This window comes from Gouania willdenowi, chromosome 1, assembly GCF_900634775.1.
Source record: "Gouania willdenowi chromosome 1, fGouWil2.1, whole genome shotgun sequence".
Lineage (NCBI taxonomy): Eukaryota > Metazoa > Chordata > Actinopteri > Blenniiformes > Gobiesocidae > Gouania > Gouania willdenowi.
Window position 1 is genome coordinate 45,603,147 of NC_041044.1, and position 20,081 is coordinate 45,623,227.

General features: G+C 38.8%; 2 protein-coding genes across 3 annotated transcripts in view; both read right to left on the bottom strand.

Moving 5' to 3' along the window:
* Window positions 1-3,752: 3,752 nt before the first annotated feature.
* On the bottom strand, window positions 3,753-4,511 carry gemin6 (gem (nuclear organelle) associated protein 6). Its single transcript, XM_028441054.1, has 2 exons — window positions 4,340-4,511; window positions 3,753-4,217 (listed from the first exon to the last, which is right to left on the bottom strand). Exons 1-2 carry the CDS (start codon window positions 4,468-4,470, stop codon window positions 3,854-3,856), a joined length of 495 nt encoding a protein of 164 aa, XP_028296855.1. The 5' UTR covers window positions 4,471-4,511; the 3' UTR covers window positions 3,753-3,853.
* Window positions 4,512-10,465: 5,954 nt separating this feature from the next.
* Window positions 10,466-20,081, bottom strand: part of mtif2 (mitochondrial translational initiation factor 2) — a 34,143-nt gene continuing 24,527 nt past the window's right edge. Inside the window, exons 2-12 of one of the 2 annotated variants that reach the window (XM_028467537.1) lie at window positions 16,998-17,106; window positions 16,511-16,682; window positions 16,286-16,446; window positions 15,959-16,135; window positions 14,945-15,084; window positions 14,755-14,879; window positions 14,480-14,684; window positions 11,489-11,741; window positions 11,283-11,423; window positions 10,803-11,108; window positions 10,466-10,731 (exon numbers count right to left, since the gene is read on the bottom strand). In XM_028467537.1, coding sequence (XP_028323338.1) covers window positions 10,562-10,731; window positions 10,803-11,108; window positions 11,283-11,423; window positions 11,489-11,741; window positions 14,480-14,684; window positions 14,755-14,879; window positions 14,945-15,084; window positions 15,959-16,135; window positions 16,286-16,446; window positions 16,511-16,575 — 1,743 coding nt within the window. In that variant the 5' untranslated portion in view covers window positions 16,576-16,682; window positions 16,998-17,106 and the 3' untranslated portion in view covers window positions 10,466-10,561. The remainder of the gene's footprint in view (window positions 10,732-10,802; window positions 11,109-11,282; window positions 11,424-11,488; window positions 11,742-14,479; window positions 14,685-14,754; window positions 14,880-14,944; window positions 15,085-15,958; window positions 16,136-16,285; window positions 16,447-16,510; window positions 16,683-16,997; window positions 17,107-20,081) is intronic. The other variant, XM_028466755.1, reaches the window with a different exon arrangement.

Below are 20,081 nucleotides of genomic sequence, written 5' to 3' on the forward strand. Positions count from 1 at the left end.
GTATAGTTGTGTTAGGCTGAGACCACCTGATTTAACTTGTTAAAAAAGTTTGTTAAAACATCTTACATTGTGTTTTATTTAATAGATTACTGTATGAAGATTAAAGTGAAGATTCCAGACTTTAGTGCAGCTACGGATGCTCTAATCGCCGTTCTATTGGAACCATAGCCTGTGGGATCACGTTTCACATGTAACATATTAAAATACTATATTACTATATTTAGGATAATCATTAGTTACTTAGTGGTATTAAGTATTTACAGTACAGGTCCTGTTACAAAGGAACAGTGGGGCTGATGTAACAGAATTGATAGATTATTGTTGACACAAGGTTTTTTTTAGAATATGTTTATAATCAGTCATTGAATTATTTTACGGTGGTTATCATTAAAGTATCATGTGAAGTATCCTTATGTAATAAATATTATTTATTGATTCCACTATGTTTTTGGGTCATTTCTTGTTTTCCATGTGTTTACCTCCACAGTAAAGTCTAGTTCTGGGATTTACACATGCACTATTTATTAATGTACATTTGTAAAGGGAAATCTTGTACGTAAAAAAAAAAAGGTGGACAGGCAGATTGATGCGGCGTCTGCAGTGATGCAGAGTCTGCACCAGTCCGTCATTGTAAAAAGGGAGCTGAGCCAAAAAGCAAAGCTCTCTATTTACAGGTCGGTCTATGTTCCAACCCTCACCTATGGTCATGAACTTTGGGTCATGACCGAAAGAACAAGATCACGGGTACAAGCGGCCGAAATGAGTTTCCTCCGTAGGGTGGCTGGGCTCTCCCTTAGAGATAGGGTGAGAAGCTCAGTCATTCAGGAGGGGCTCAAAGTAGAGTCGCTGCTCCTCCGCATCGAGAAGAGCCAGATGAGGTGGCTCGGGCACCTAATTAGGATGCCCCCTGAACGCCTCCCTAGTGAGGCCTCCCTAGAGAGGCGTTCAGGGCACGTCCCTCCGGAAGGAGGCCCCGGGGAAGACCCAGGACACGCTGGAGAGACTATGTCTCTCGGCTGGCCTGGGAACGTCTCGGGGTCCCCCCGGAAGAGCTGGAGGAAGTGGTCGGGGAGAGGGAAGTCTGGGCCTCCCTACTGAGGATGCTGCCCCCGCGACCCGGAAACGGCTAAGCGGGAGAAGATGGATGGATGGATGGATGGAATCTTGTACGTATTTTTTATTGCAAATAAATGTCACATTTACAAAATATTACTATGATACAGTGTTTTGAATTATTTCTTGTTTAAGCTAAATATGTAATAATTGAAATTCTTTTATTATATTAGTAATATTCCTATAATAAAAGTATACATATATCTGGTGTTGCTATTCTGTACACTGAGTTTTAGTAGCTCATATATTGATTTGCCATATTAATAACGTGTGTGTGTGTGTGTGTGTGAACCACGCAGAACCTGATGGAGGAACTGGACCCAGGCCTTCTCATTCAACGTCAGTGCCTGACCTCAACAGGAAGCTGTTCCTGCTTTGAGACGTTGTTCATTTTTCCCTCAGAACCAAAACAGAATGTGAGCATCACACATTTATTATTAAACCCTAAATTACAGACAATATTAATTAATATGGTTCATTAAACAAACTACATCAAAATGATAGTGTAATTATAATTTCATTAAAAATATATTTTTATAATAAATTAAACACTGTCTATTCCTCCTGCTATAGTCTCTTATTTTGAAAGGCTGATAACAGCAGTGATGTCATGAGAGCTAACTTCAGGGCGCGTGCTGAGCTGGATGTGGACCAATCAGCAGTGAGGAGGCTGCAGTTTCCATGGACACACACACACACACTCTCTGCTCTAACTGGTGACCGTGTTAACTAATGACTGACTCCTGAACACAACCATCCTCCTGAGAAAGTGAAGCTTTTATTTTTTAATTAACATTAAACTAAAGGTCTGACATGTTCTTATAGTCACAGTCTTTTTACTTTGTTTAACTAAAGTAGTGTAGCATTAGCATTAGCATCACATGCTACATAACAAGACAGTATATCAGTCTAGTGATTTCTATTAGTTATTGAGGTAACACACTCATATTAATAAAATCATACTTTAAACAGTGTTTGAACGCCTCATTTCACACAGTTTATACAATCATATCCTTTACAAGATAAAACGTTACTGCTTTGGTTACATTAGGCCTGGGTGATATGGACCAATATTCATATCTATATATTTTTACTCTAAATGACAATAGGTGATATAAACTATTATTTATAAAGGAAAGGGGGAGGAGCAGAGCGTACTTCTGACCTGTTTAAGCTGTTAATAATTATTCAGTGTGTGTAACGCTGACTAGTGTGATTTACATAGAAATAAACCATTTGATGTTCTGTGTATGGATCATAGACATATGACAGACACGGCACCGCGATGGTTAAAACGTGAACTACTGACTGTTCTATGATCTCTGTGATTTGGCACATCGTCATGTTTTAATCCTTAATGATCTAATATCTAATACACCTTTACTTGCCACATAATTATTTTCCAAAGCTAAACTCTGTTGTGATCATTAGTTATTATCACTCTACATTAACAATCTATCAACTGTTTTAAATAAATTATTTGAGTTTGAAAAACAGGATTTTATGCCATATATGACGATGATTGACAGCCTCAGATCTTGTGTAGCTCTGTTTGTAAATATGAGTTACATAGTGAAGGAAAGCTGAGACATTATTAAACTAGATATTACAGTGTAAATAAATGGTGGTTCTAGTACTAAACGCTATGATCTGAAGAAGACGTTGGCAGAATTCCCAGAGGGAAAGATACGTATGTTTGTGTCGTAGCTGGGCTGCGTAACTCAGGGCAGTACGCTAAAAGGGCGGGGCAGGTTACCGGGGCTCCTCCCACCGGACCCTACTGCTCAGACTCTGGCTCCAAATGATGTCAAATTTGCAAGTAAGCGCCGTGTTTTGGTTTCAAGGACGTGGAGTGGGAGGAGCTACAGTACACGCCCACTGGGCACAAGCAGCTCATACTCAGTCACCAGTTAACACGGTCACCAATGTGACTGCAGCATCCCACAGCTACCCAATGGCTTCACAGAGCCACAGCAGCTGCTTGTGATTGGAGGACAAGGGTCATGTGACTGTGAATGTTTGGATGGGGGCAGAGCCCCGTGGCCTCATGGGAAATCTCAGGTGACGCCCGCTGAAAAAATGAAAGCTGGTCCATTAAGTCATCAATAATTCAGCCTCACCACCACTTCCTGTAAGATGACCTTCAGCTTTAGAACGCCATCACCTGGGACCTTCAAAATAAAAGCTGAGAAGGTCAGGTGAAGTCCTTCAGGTTTCAAACTAAAGCTTGTTTAATGGAGATTTGAAGTGTGTGTGTGTTCAGACCCACTAGCTCTCAACCTTTTCCAGCTCATGACCTCATCTTTATTTCACTATTTACTAAAGAGGAGGAAATGAAAGGAAACGTGTCTGTGACCTACAGTCGGACCTCCAACCACACACTGAGAAGCTCTGCTTTAACCAGGCACATTTTGATTCAGGATGCTTTTATTTTGAAAAGGAATTCCAGTTTGTACAACAACAAGTCAACATCAGTCAGTGTGTAGTTGTGTGTCAGTCAGTGTGTAGTTGTGTGTCAGTCAGTGTGTAGTTGTGTGTGTCAGTCAGTGTGTAGTTGTGTGTGTCAGTCAGTGTGTAGTTGTGTGTGTCAGTCAGTGTGTAGTTGTGTGTCAGTCAGTGTGTAGTTGTGTGTCAGTCAGTGTGTAGTTGTGTGTCAGTAAGTGTGTAGTTGTGTGTCAGTCAGTGTGTAGTTGTGTGTCAGTCAGTGTGTAGTTGTGTGTCAGTAGTGTGTAGTTGTGTGTCAGTCAGTGTGTAGTTGTGCGTCTCTGATGAGGCTCTGGATGCGTAGCAGAATGATCTGGTTGCTGCTCTCACAGTCCTCAGGTCCGTAGGGCGGAGCCACACTCAGAGCTCCGCCCACCACCAGCCGCTCCCCGTCCTCCTCCACAGGAAGTCGGTTCTCCTCCAGCCAGCGCTGTAGCCCCGCCTTCCTCCGCTTCACTTCCTGCGGCTCCAGGCGGGGCTTCCTGTGGGGGAGGAAACACGTGCGCAGCCGCTGAGACGTGACCTCATCGGCCTCACGGAGAACCTGTAACTCCCGCACAGCGTGGCCCATCAGCACGACCACTGACGCCCCCTGATGGCCAAAGGTCACCAGCACCAGACTGCAGTGTTTAAAGAACACACACACGTGTGTGTGTTTACATATAGACACACACAACAGATACTACACAAATGCTGAGCTCTTCAGAATAAGAGTCGGTTCCCTTCACATTAAAAGCCTCACCTCGCGCTCACCGGATCCACCGTGTGTAACCACCCGCGGAGCTCGTCGTCATTTCCCGCCTTCACTTTAACCTCTTTGTTGACGAACTGAAGCCACTCCTGCGGACCTAAGTGAAGCCAGTCGCACAACATGACAAAAATGAACAGAGACAAAGTGAGGGACGAGCTTTAAAAGAGTCCGGACGGAAACAAACTACAGCACAAAGGTTCCACCTGGACTCACTGCTGCCCCCTGCAGGCTGCAGACACAAGTACAACCTGCTTTATTAAACTACAACTAAGAAATAAATAATCATGTAATTATTACAAAAAGTCATGTTTAAGTAATAAATCTAAATAATTTAGGAGAATAATTGATCATTCATTTAATGAAACAAAAACACAAAACAACAAAAATAAAAAATGACAGCATCTATAACACATTAAAAATCACATTGTTATACTTTTATTAATGACACCCAGACTATAAATACAAAAAGACAACATGGTGGTACAGTGGTTAGCACGTCTACCTCACAGAGGATTCAGGCTGTGTGGAGTTTACATGTTCTCCCTGTGTTTGTGGGGTTTCTCTGGGTACCCCGCTTTCCTCCAATAACACGACGTTAGGTTGATTAAAGTTTATAAATTGTCTGTAATGATGGGATTATTGTTGATGTTCAGATTAGGATTATTTATTTAGTTAACAGTAGAGTTTGATTCTTTAACAGTTACATATTAAGCAAAGGAATCATTTGTGACATTTATTTAAACAGTAAACATTCCAGTTTATTAGATGAATAATGATGATATGTAGGATGAACTGTTAGGATCTAAAGAAGAGGAGAATAATGTCTCTTTAATAATCCAATAAGTGATCCAAATACAGTTTAAGGTAATATTTACCTATTGAGATAATAAAGATAATAAATGTAGCACAACTAGATAAATATAAAAGAATTAAAATAAAGAGGAGAAATAAAGGCCACTGTCTACATAGAGATAGATGTGTTTAGTTTGTTTTATGTTCTATGGTTGGTTTGATGTTGTGTTAAAGGTCAGTGGTTCAGATGCTAAAAGGTCAAAGGTTAAACGTGCTACCATAAATAAAACTATCAGATAAATCATATTATTTTAGGAGGATAAACATAAGAAAATTCAGACCTGACATTGTCAAAATTTGAATTTGAAATACAGCAGATGAGCTTTGAAACTAACATATTGTCTGAGTTGTGATTTTCAGACTATTTTCTTTCTAAGGAGGCAATGAATGAAGATACATTAAGAGATGAGCAAATACAAAATATACTTTAGGAAATATTTGGAGACAATAAAGAGCATTTCATTAGTTTTTCTTCTCTTCCTGTTTTCTGAGCTCATAGAGACCACAATTCTGATCCTAAGCTCCACCCCTCTCCACGTGATGGAAGTCTCCTAAGCTCCACCCTTAAACTGGGATGAAGATTAAGTAAGGAATGAAAAATGAGACAAAAATTACAAACACCTAAATTCAGAGGTAAGGCTATAGTAAGGCATAAAATTTGAAAAAAATATGAATTTTTTTTATTTTAAAAAGGCTTTCACAAGACCCCAAAAACTAGTGCAATTACTAATTGCACTAGTTTTACCTCTAAATTGTGGTGTTTGTCACTTTTTTCCTCATTTTTCTAATTTTTCATTCCTTACTTCATTTTCATCCTATTTTAAGTGTACACATCATAATTGCACTAGTTATTGGGGTTTTGTGAAAGCCTTATTTAAAAAAGAAAAAAAAAAACAATTTTTAAATTTTATACCTTACTATAGCCTTACCTCTGAATTGGGGTGTTTGTCACTTTTTTCTCATTTTTCATTTCTTACTTAATTTTCACCCCAGTATAAGTGTGCACATAATTTTTTATCCTAGTTTTTAAGGTCTTGTTATAGCCTTGTCTCAGAAAAAAAAATTACATTTTTTTTCGATTTTTAAACCTTACTATAGCCTGACCTCTAAAGTAGGGAATTTGTCACTTTTTTCTAATTATCTAGTTTTTTCGCATTTTTATTCCAAACTAGTGCAATTATGATGTGTGCACAGATTATACACATATTATACACAGATTATACACAGATTATACACATATTACACACAGATTATACATATATTATACACAGATTATACACATATTATACACAGATTATACACAGATTATACACATATTACACACAGATTATACATATTATACACAGATTATACACATATTACACACAGATTATACATATATTATACACAGATTATACATATATTATACACAGATTATACATATATTATACACAGATTATACATATATTATACACAGATTATACACATATTACACACAGATTATACATATATTATACACAGATTATACATATATTATACACAGATTATACATATATTATACACAGATTATACATATATTATACACAGATTATACATATATTATACACAGATTATACATAATTATACACGATTATACAACATTACACACAGATTATACATATATTATACACAGATTATACATATATTATACACAGATGATACACATATTACACACAGATTATACATATATTATACACAGATTATACACATATTTACACACAAGATTATACATATATTATACACAGATTTATACACATATTACACACAGATTATACATATATTATACACAGATTATACATATATTATACACAGATTATACACAGATTATACACATATTACACACAGATTATACATATATTATACACAGATTATACACATATTACACACAGATTATACATATATTATACACAGATTATACATATATTATACACAGATTATACATATATTATACACAGATTATACATATATTATACACAGATTATACACATATATTACACACAGATTATACATATATTATACACAGATTATACATATATTATACACAGATTATACATATATTATACACAGATTATACATATATTATACACAGATTATACACATATTACACACAGATTATACATATATTATACACAGATTATACACATATTACACACAGATTATACATAGATTACACATCTGATGGTTTGTGACAGTAGTTAATAAGTTATTGATAGCGTATAAAGATGAAATATAAACAAATGATTTAGAGGAAGAAAGCGAGAAAAGTGATGAATAAGGTGTTTATTATCAGTAGAAAGTTAAAGGTTTAAAACGTTGAACGTAGCGTTGTCTGACGTTAGAACGTTTGTAGATCTACTGATTAGATGGTTTAGGAAAAAAGACCATTTAAAATGATACAGTATTAGAATATTAAATGTTCCTCTTTAAATTACTGAGTCAGCAGTTTTCACAGATGTTCTCAGCGTCTCCTCTCCAGATGATGACCAGGTCACGTCAGGACTGAGGAGGAGTTTTAAAAATTGATTGAATCAAAATTTGAAAAATGTGGTGTTATAACTTATATTTCTATGTTTCCAGAGAAATGGGAGGTGCTAATCTAGAGACACAAAGGAATGAATCCTAAAGAGAGACGTTAAAGCTGAGGGGGAGGAGTCTGAGACTGCTGTGATCAAAGGAACAGCAGCTTTAAGAAAAAGAAAGAAAAGGAGGGACAAGTCTGGAAATATAAAGATAAGTTAATTAATACCGAATTAACATTTTGGGAAAATATGAATATGATTGTGAAAAACAGAGTTTATATTAGATTATTAATAAAGCAACAGATGTTAGTTTTTATTCAGATACTTTTAATTTAGATCCATTGGTTCTGGACTAATGTGTGTGAACATATGATTAATAATAGTTTATAGATACATTACAGTAATTACAGTACATTAAAGATGAACACAGGACATGTTTTATCAGAAGATGATGTAAAACAAAAGAGAATCAATATTTCCTCAGACATTAAATATTTTCTGAATGTTGGTGTTTTTTCTTTTCAGAATATGATGAGTGTGAAAATGTATTTTATTTCCTGTAAAATGATTTATAAGAATGATATTGATGTTTTTTCTGTGTTTGACTTCATTTACTAACAAAACTAATCCTCACTTAATGATTTTAATGGTTCTCCACAATGGTTTAAATTAAAGATTGAAATGAATTTTAATGGTTTCATGAGGTGATATGATGATGTTTATCAGATGATATAATGATGGTGTAACTGTAACTTGTATTGCCTATAATGTACTGGTTTAGTTTAGCATAAACTAGGACATTAGGATTAAATCAGACTTAGGACCAGATCTTGGTTCAATGCGTTCACAGTTTAAAGGTTCTAATTTGATCTGTTAATTAGGATGTGGACTAATTCATTAGAGATGAGATATGACAGGAAGTGACCACTGTCAGTAAAATAGGAAACAAACCGTTAACGTTAAAGGTGAATGTTTGGTGATTCAATAATTCATATATTTTTGTGTTCAAAATTAGTTTTTTAAACAAAGGAGGGATTAATGTGTGATTACAGTGTAGACATTATGGAGGAGAACAAATACCTGTGAGTGGAGGAGGAACATTGACTCCATCTACAGGAAGGACCAAAGCTGAGGTCCTTCAACATCTGCAGAGAAACACTGAGGATGTTTTATGAGTCAGTGGTGGTGAGTGTGAACATCTACGCTGTTGTTTACTGGAGGAACAGACTGAGGGTCACAGACACCAACAGACTCTACAGACTCATCCACAAGGTCAGTGATGTTGTGGATTAAACTGGAGGAGCCTGTTCAAGGTGGAGACCATCTTGGTCAATGAGTCCCACCCACTCCATGATGTGCTGGTCAGTCACAGAAGAACCTTCAACACCTTTAGAACCTTCAACACCTTTAGAACCTTCAACACCAGGCTGATCCATCCACGGTGCTCCACAGAACGCCACAATAATCCTTCCTGTCTGTGGAGATCAAACTGTATAATTTATCACTGTAACCTCACAGCTTGACTGTTGTAAATATATAAATCATATTTGTATTATTATCTTTATTTTTTACTACTGTGTGTTTCTGATCTTTAACTTATTTAATGTTTATTCTTTCTTTCATCTTTATTAAACATGTTATTACCTCCTTATTACACCTGAGTCCATCACAGGTTAACGTTTAAATGAAATAAAATCTGATCTCATTCTTTCAAACCCATCAGTTCTGGTCCTGGTCCTGGTCCTGGTCCTGGTCTCCAGTCTGTCGTCCTCTACACTGTCATCACAAACCTTGGTGTAAATCTGGACACAAACAAATTAACTGTAGTTAAGGCAAACTTTTTCTAGCTCCGCCTTCTCGCTAAAGTGAATTTAACCTTTAACCTTCAACATGACTCCGTCTCATTTCATTCAAAACCACCACAACACACCAGATGTTTTAAGACATCAGCAGCAGTTTGACTGTGACATCACTAAGGAGGCGGAGCTTCACTATGGATGTCATAATTCTCCTGCTCACTCATATCTGACATATTTTAACAGCTGCAACACCATGAACATGGAGCAGATCATCATAGAGCAGAACGCCACAGGTGAGATCATAAACACGTTGGCTGTCTCTACTGTAATAATAGAATTATATTATAATTCTATTATAGATACTTATATATATATTTCTCCCTTCCTTAATGTCAGAGCTGTTTCTCTCTCAGACATGTTTACAAACATGTGTTGTTCCCACAGAGAACCTTCTTAACGTCAACACACAGATCATCTCATAACAAAGTGTGTCCTGAGCTAGAAAAACTTAATCCCGCCCCCTCCTCAGTGTGATTGGCCAATAACAGCCTTTCTAATAGGAAATATTTACTGTTATTGTTTGTTTCCACTTTTTATCTCTACATTTTTCTACATGTCAGAACTCTGGAATAAAATCCACTAATTATATGATGACTTTATTTTATCAGACACTGTACGCTCAAAGATCTCCATAACACGACCAAACACATTCCTTCCCGTGTCTCCCCTCAGACTCTCCTGGTTTCCATGGCGACCTCAGTCCAGCAGCTGGAGGCTTGAGTTTGGACTCTTCACACTGTGAGCTTTAAGCTCCGCCTTCAGTGTGGCGGGACGCAGATGGAGCAAGCGGTCAGACTGTTCTCAGTGAGAGGTCAGAAGGTCAACGAGTAGAGATCAGCTGACCTGTTGGTCCAATCACAGAGCCTGTGTGTGTGTGTGTTACTTTTCATTTTAATTAATACATTTTGACAAAGTGACTCCATCAGGCCTTAATGAGTGTCTCTGAGCTGGTTTCCATAGCAACGTTAGAACCCAGGGTCCCACGCCGTCACTTGAGGTTCTTCTCTTTCCTCCAAACAAACGAAAACGTCTCCAGACAGGAAGTCCACGTCTCCGTGGACCGACAGGCCGCACTCACTGCCCGTCTGAACACACTGAACCTCGTCTTTATGATGTTTCAATGCCACCAGCGACCCTGGGAACAAGTGACCATCAGTAAATATACGCTATCAACAGGAAACTCTTGAAGCTCCTCCCCCTCCTCACCTTCCCACACCACGTCCTGTCCTCTGATCAGCCTGAAGGTCAACCTGCGGTCCAGCTGCCCTTTGAGGACACGACAACCCGCCACAGGGATCTTCTTCTTGCCTTGGGACACGTGGAACACAGCGAGCACGGCAGCCTCGCCCACAACGCTCTGCACTCGACGCGGAGGCAGCCTCTCGCTAAGCTCCGCCCTCAGCTGCTCCATCAGCTTATAGATGATGGAGTGAAGACGTAGAGGAACGTTGTTCTTCTCTGCCAGACGCCGCACAGAGGGCGCCACCCCCACGTTGAAGCCGTACACTGAGCCTGAGGAAGGAACGCACTTAGTTACTAACTAGGTTATTATTGTTAGTTCCTAGTTAATGCTCAGTAACTCCTGTACAGCGCCCCCTGTGGTCATCACAGGTACATCCTGTCACTGCAGTGCATCCTAACTGCTGACAATCTCCTCACTGTGAACAGTAGGCTCCGCCCCCTCACCTCCAAAGGCGTGGGCCATGTTGACGTCGTTCTCAGACACATCTCCCACTCCAAAGTGAACGACCTCCATCAGACACTGGTGCTGAGCGTCGTATCCAGACAGAACGTTCAGCAGCGTCTCCACTGAGCCGTCCACGTCACCTGAGGGCAGGGGGTGGGGCTTAGACTCATCTCACCCACACTAACACAGTGACCTGCTATGGTACCTTTGATGATCAAAGGCAGACTCAGCGTCTTTCTCTCCACCCTCTCGCTCGGCCGATTAGCAAACAGCTTCTTATTGGCTCTGTAAAGCTCCGCCTTCCTCCTCCGCCAGCTCAGGTGGCTTAGCTCCGCCCTCTGACTGAGGTATAGGTCACGGTGGATCTGCTGCTGATGTTCCACCTCCTGCAGAGACTCCGCCCTCTTCTCCTGCGCCTCCACTTCAGCGCGGTAACATACAACCTGCCTCGCTCGCTGCTACACAACACACACAATAATACACACAATTACACAACACAGACAATAATACACACAATTACACAACACACACAATAATACACACAATTACACAACACACACAATAATACACACAATTACACAACACACACAATAATACACACAATTACACAACACACAATAATACACACAAACAATTACACAACACACACAATAATACACACAATTACACAACACACACAATAATACACACAATTACACAACACACACAATAATACACACAATTACACAACACACACAATAATACACACAATTACACAACACACACAATAATACACACAATTACACAACACAGACAATAATACACACAATTACACAACACACACAATAATACACACAATTACACAACACAGACAATAATACACACAATTACACAACACACACAATAATACACACAATTACACAACACACACAATAATACACACAATTACACAACACACAATAATACACACAAACAATTACACAACACACACAATAATACACACAATTACACAACACACACAATAATACACACAATTACACAACACACACAATAATACACACAATTACACAACACACACAATAATACACACAATTACACAACACACACAATAATACACACAAACAATAATACACAACACACACAATAATACACAAACAATAATACACACAAACAATTACACAACACACACAATAATACACACAAACAATTACACAACACACACAATAATACACACAAACAATTACACAACACACACAATAATACACACACACAATAATACACACACACACAATAATACACACAAACAATAATACACAACACACACAATAATACACACAAACAATAACACAACACACACAATAATACACACAAACAATTACACAACACACACAATAATACACACAAACAATTACACAACACACACAATAATACACACAAACAATTACACAACACACACAATAATACACACACACAATAATACACAACACACACAATAATACACACAAACAATAATACACAACACACACAATAATACACACAAACAATTACACAACACACACAATAATACACACAAACAATTACACAACACACACAATAATACACACAAACAATTACACAACACACACAATAATACACACAAACAATTACACAACACACACAATAATACACAACACACACAATAATACACACAAACAATTACACAACACACACAATAATACACACAAACAATTACACAACACACACAATAATACACACAAACAATTACACAACACACACAATAATACACACAAACAATTACACAACACACACAATAATACACACAAACAATTACACAACACACACAATAATACACAACAGGTTCTCTGCAGGTTTCAATTGGTCAAATTTAAGACTATAATGAATAAAATTTAAAACATTTCATATCCATAAAAAGTACAAAAGACATGAAAGAAAATTAGAGGCTCAGAATTACCTCCAAACTATACGAATTTATTCACAACTCTTTCACAATAAGTGTGTGTGTGTGTGTGTGTGTGTGTGAGAAACAGTTTTCTTTTTCTTTTTGACTTCTTCAGGTGATTCTCTAAAGTGTCTCTTTCCTGTTCTTCAGTCTCCTTCCTCGAGGTGGACACTTAGAAGTCAGGAGCTCTTTCATGAAGGGAATCTTATTAACTGTGCACAACAACAGTGTCCACCTGCATGTTGCATGTTTACAGAAAAACCTCTCCTCACAGTGTCCATGGGAATAAATGAGCAGCTTCTGACAAAACGTCCAAAGTTCTGGATAGGACCTTCTAAGGACACCACACATGAAGATGTCTAGCATCTCTTGCATGGGTTGAAAGGAGGGGAACTCCTCACTTCTGCTCTAAGGGACATGAAGGCCTCACATAGTTGGATTATGATATCACTTATAGCAAATGTTTTAAGACCCCGTGGACATCTTGCACAATCATACACACAAACACAATAATAACACAACACACAGTATGAGACACGCAATAACACAACGTGCCTCACTCACTGCTACACAACACACTGACCCCCAGTTTCCAGTGGGTGTGGCTCCGCTGTGTTACGTCACAGAGCTATGTGTCTATGTGTTAATCTCCACCAGGTCCACTGTAGTGTGTGTCTGCTCCTTCATAGATGTGGTAGTCCAGTGTCCTCCACCAGATATACACAGGACCACGACACATCAATCAGCACAGAGCAAATGAAGCTAAACAGGAAGTTAGGCACGTACTCCGCAATAAAATATCGGGTTACTTTTCAAAATAAAACACTTCAGATTATATTTCAAGTAAATACATCACCAAAATGTAATAATGTGTAAAAAAAAATTCACATCCACTATATTGTTTCCTCTCATAATGTAACTACACTGTAAACTGCAGAAACTTTGATTTAGTTCATGTTTTACAGTTTTATCTCTTCTCTGTTGACTGTTGATAAAAAATAACCCAAATCCAGAGTCCAACCTTCTTGTTCTCCTTCGTTAGGAACACTGACCTGTTTATCTGTTTATTGTTGTGTTTAGAACACATACATTTAACCGCGTTCTCACGCGATTATATAAATATCGTGAGAACTGCTCTGTCTCGTGATGTCACAGTCGTTCAAACGGAGCGCACCGCGGCGCACTCAAAACGCAACCGGTGTGAATTAGCCGTGCCGTGGCGCCAGTGGAAACCCTGGGTGAGTCACACACACTAACCTCTGACTCCACCTCTATGAATGTTTCTCCTGCTGATGGAAGCTCCTTCCAGCCAATCACCTGCACAGCAGTACTTGGCCCCGCCTCCTTCACAGTGTGCCCGTTCTCATCCAATAGGAGGCGGACTTTGGCCCAGCTGTTTCCCGCCACTAAAACGCAGCCTTTCTTCAGCGCCCCCCTCTGGACCAGGGTGGTGGTTACAGGGCTGAGCACAGAGTCAACAGGTGAGGGGCGGGGCTACAGGCTCTGAAGGCATGGCTTAGCCCGTCACTCACCCTTTGCCTTTGTCCGTGCGACTCTCGATGACCAATCCCTCCGCAGGGCCGCTAGCCTCCGCCTTCAGCTCCAGGACTTCTGCCAACGCCACCACAGCCTCAGCCAGGGCCGGCAGGTTGTCGCCCTGGCAACAGTGACATCGTCAGCAGGGAAGCGTTACCGTGGTTACAATGAGGTTAAAGGCATCACCTTAAGCGCTGAGATGTGCACGGCCTGAACGTCTCCTCCAAACTCCTCACAGAGCACGCCGTGGGACGCCAGCTCCTGTTTCACCCTCTGAGGGTCGGCCTGGGGGCGGTCCATCTTATTCACCGCCACAATCACAGGGACTGGTACCATTAACACACACAGACACAAACACAGAGACACGTGTGTTCACATGTTCAGCCTCTAAATGTCCAGAGGAAACATTTCACTAGTGAACATGAATAACTAAATCCTGGCTGTTCATTGGCTGTCAGGTTTCATTTGGGACTGCACAGCCAATAGCAAGCCTCGAAGCATTCTCCTCACACCTTGTTTCTTTGACTAGTTAACCTGTTGGTCCACCTAGTTAACGAGTGAGACTTCATTAACTAGTAACAGTTCCTAATTAACCAGAGGTTAATCACTGACTGACTATAGGGCTGCACATTGTCATGAATCTGATGATACGATACAATATATCACAATATCTATAATTAGAAATGTCACCTTTACGAGGACAAAATGGTATGAAATACAATTTATTTCATTTTTTTAACTTGTGAGAACTTGTAAATGGTAACTATCTGTACTTCAAGCACAAATATCAAAAACAAGTGGAATGTTTATCAAACTGTCAATTACATTTTTATAAAAAAATTACACTTAAGCCTCAACAACAGATTCTGATTATGTTAAATTCTTTAATTTTTAATACTATCAAAGTGTCCAGTTATGTTTTATGAAAATAAAGCTAAAAGTCATTGAGGAGCGAGTAGTTTAACAAGGTGTGATGGTGCGTTCACTGACACCTAGTGACCAGGAGTTTATGTGCTATGCTAATGTTAGCAACATTAAATGTGATTAAAAAAATTGATTTAGACATTTTTTGGATTGATACAAAAATCGCGCAGTGAGATATTGCAATATTATCCTGTCTTTGGGGGCGTGTCCTGCTCTACATGTGCTCAGTGCCAATAGGAGAGACTGATCAGAACCAGTGGAACCAGTAGGACTAACCATCAGCGCTGTGGGCCAGCTGAATACACTCCACGGTTTGGTTCATCACGCCGTCGTCAGCGGCAACCACCAGAACGATGATGTCAGTGGCGTTGGCTCCTCTGGCTCTGATGGAGGAGAACGCAGCGTGACCCGGAGTGTCCAGGAAGGTGATGGACTCACCAGAGGGTAGACGCACTGCAGACACACACACACACACACACACACACACACACACACACACACACACACACACACACACACACACACACACACACACACACACACACACGAGAGTTACACTGGGGGGCAGGACTTGTGACAGAATGCTGCGTGCTGATTGGTTACCAAGGAAGGCTCCGATGTGCTGAGTGATTCCTCCAAACTCAGAGGCGGTGATCTGACTCTTCCTCAGACCGTCCAATAACGTGGTCTTGCCATGGTCCACGTGACCCATGATGGTCACCACAGGGGGGCGCCGAACCAGGAGGGAGGGGTCAGCGGGAGGCCTAGGTCAGAGGTCACATGTTAGATCACACACACAGGTCAGAGCGTGTCTGATTGGATGTTTACCTGCGCTGGGCATCTCTGATTGGCTTGTCATGGTCCTCCTTCACTCTGCTCCATCTCACCTTCATCCCAGACCTCAGAACCACCTCCTTAATCCACTTCTCCTCCAGAACCCAGTCTGGGTCCACCGAGCACAGGTCCAGGTCTGTGTGTAGCAGAGCCTCCAGGACGTGGTCTGAAACCAGTGAACCAGGGACCTTTAAACTGGTGTGAAACCAGTATCCCATCTGGCCTCCACTGGTTTACTCAACTTAACTTTATTTATAGAGCATTTTAAGGCACACAGTGCTGTACACAATAAATACAAACAGCAAAACACTAAAATACACTAAGTAAAACAAGAATAAAAAGTGATGCAATTCTAAAATAAAACGGTGAAAAGAGACAAACCACAGGACACTAAAACAGGAGCAGAGTTTCATACTGGGTTAAACCCTAACTGGGTTTTAAAAGCCGTTTTAAAAGTGGACAATGATGGGGCATTTCTCACATGTGTTAGCAGCTCATTCCACAGCTTAGGAGCTGCAACAGAGAAAGCTCTGCCCCCTCTGAGCTTCCGTTTGGACCTCGGTACCTCCAGGAGAAGCTGATCAGCCGACCTGAGGGACCGAGAGGAACGTAGGGGTGGAGGAGCTCAGAGACGTAAAGTGGACTTTAAAGACTTAAAAACAAATAAAATCATTTTAAAATGGATTCTAAAATGCAGAGGCAGCCAGTGGAGGGAGGCCAGGATGGAGGTTATGTGCTCTTACGTACTCCAGTTAGGAGACGAGCATTTTGCACTAACTGAAGACGTGTGAGGGATGACTGGCTGACTCCAAAATAAAGTGCATTACAGTAATCCAGCCCAGATGTAATGAAGGCATGGACTAATGTTTCTAAATGCAGTTGTGAAAGGAAAGTATTCACCTTTGCCAGTTGCTGGTTTAAATCCTAATCCTTTCAGGTCTCACTACTGTCCCATCCATCCACTATGGTAACTACAGGTGTTCCTCAGGGCTCCGTCCTTTTTTCACACCAATCTCCATTGTTATGCAGATGACACCCAGCTCTACATCTCCATTAACCACAACTGGTCCAGAACTCATCACCCCCACCCAGTGTTGGTAACGTTATTTTAATAAAGTCATTAGTTATAATTATTCACTACTTGTTCCAAAGAGTAACTGCGTTAGTAACTAAATTACTCTATAATAATAAAAGTAATTTATTACCAAGGAAAGTAACTATTTGCGTTACTATTAAAAAAAAAAAAAGTTCCTTTATGTCAAATAATTCATATATTTTAGATGTGTGTCGTTGTGAGGTGTTTTATTAAATTATAGTTGTTTACAACAGATGTGGACAAAGTCTTCACTCCTGGATATAATGAACACTTCACATGTACGTTCTTGTTTTTGATTTATTTTTTATTTTTATTTATTCAGTTCATTTCCGACATGGTTGCATTCACAGAAATTCATTTGACATTCAGAGCAAAATCACATCATTGTTTTTTTTTTTTTTTTTTTTTTCATGCCGGAAAGGGCGACGGAAAAAAGCATTATGCTTATCTAGATCCGTCCCCTAATTTGAACACAGATAATTTTACATCCAACCTCGTTTCTTCCCTTTTTTTTTTTTTTTTTTTTTTTTTTTTGTGATGTGTTCTCGTCTGCAGTCATTGTTCCTGTTGTTACTCCTCATCACAGTCTTTTTCCCCCGTATTTCCACGAGCTTTCTTTTCCAGTCGTTGTTTACGTTCCTCCAACTCTCCAAACGTAGAGTTCAATGGAGAGTTGACTTGAGATCTGTATGTGTGTAGAAATGTCCTCCTCGTTTTGTCCTTAAATTGTTTCAGATTATCTGACTGTTGTGTCTCTTTGTCAAGGTTATTCCAGAGGTTCATGGCTCTATACACAGTACTATGTTTGCCAACGTTTGATATGATCCTGTTTGGTCTAAACACATTATTATGTCTGAATTCATAGGGATTTTGATTGTAAGTGAAACGTTTTTGGATTTGATGTGGTAATTTTTTTGATGAAGCCCTAAATGCATGTATTTGTGTGTTATAGTGTATTATTTCTTGCAGTTTTAGGTATTTTGACTTCTCAAATAAATCGTTTGTGTGTGTGTTGTGTGGTACTTTATGTAAAATTCTTATAGCTTTTTTTTGTAGTTTAAATAGTGGTTCAAGATACGTTTTGTAGTTATTTCCCCATATTTCGGAGCAGTAATTTAAATGCGATGCTATGAGTGAAGAATATATTGTTTTAAGTGATTTGGTATGTAGGATTTGTTGAAGTTTCCATAGGATGTAACTGCTTTTGGCAACTTTGTTTTTAACTATTTGTATATGTTTTTTCCAGGTCAGCTTGTCGTCCATCCACACTCCTAGTGCCCTATATTCTTTTACTTCTTCTATTATTTCCATGTTTAGTTTCAGTCTTATATCTCCTGTTATTTTTCTCTTTCCAAAGTTAATGAATTTTGTTTTACTGACGTTTAGGGCTAGTTTATTTACATCTAACCATGTTTGAATTTTTAATAGTTCTTCATTTGTTGACTCTATTAAAGTGTTAATGTCTTTGCCTGAGCATAGAATGGTTGTGTCATCTGCAAACAATGTTAGTTTTAGGCAATTGGTGACTTTGAAAATGTCGTTTATGTATAGAATGAACAGTTTTGGCCCCAAAATTGAACCCTGAGGAACACCACACTGTATGGTTTGGCATTTTGATGTGTGTTCTTCAAAGTCAACATATTGTCTTCTATTTGTCATATAGCTTTTAATCCATTTTAAGGCGTTACGCTTTATTCCGTAATTTTGAAGTTTTTCTTCTAGAATATCATGATTAATTGTGTCAAAGGCTTTTTTTAGGTCCAGAAAAATTCCGAATACAAATAGTTTTTTTTCTAATGCTTCTCTTATATTCTCCGTGATGTCAATTATAGCCATTGCTGTTGAACGTCCTTTTCTAAATCCATATTGTCCTTCATGTAGTATATTATTGTCTTCTATAAATTTGTCGAGTCTTTTCATGAAGAGTTTTTCCAGAATTTTTGATAATTGTGGTAATATTGATATTGGTCGATAATTAGTGAAATTACATTTTTCTCCACCCTTGTAAATCGGTCTGATTTTTGCAATTTTCATTTTTTCTGGGAATACCCCATTCTTGAATGATAGATTACTTATATATGTTAGTGGCGGGGTTATTTCAGCTGTTATGGTTTTTATTAGACTCATAGTTAGATTATTAACGTCTCTGGATTTTTTTGAAGTACTGGTAGTGATTATTCTGTCCACCTCTGCTTCTGTTACTTCTTCGAGTACAAGATACTTATCAATGTCTTTCTTCTCATTGTCATAATGGTTCCATTTAAGTGTTGGGTGTTTATTTATCTCTTTCTCTATGTCTTTTCCAGTATTAATGAAAAAACTGTTGAGTTCTTGTGCTATTATGTTTTTATTGTGTTCTTTTACATTGTTTATTATAAAATGATCTGCATTTTTTTCTTTGCATTTGCGCATGGTTATGTTATTTATTATTTCCCACAATTTTTTGTTTTTGTTTTTATTCTCTTTTAA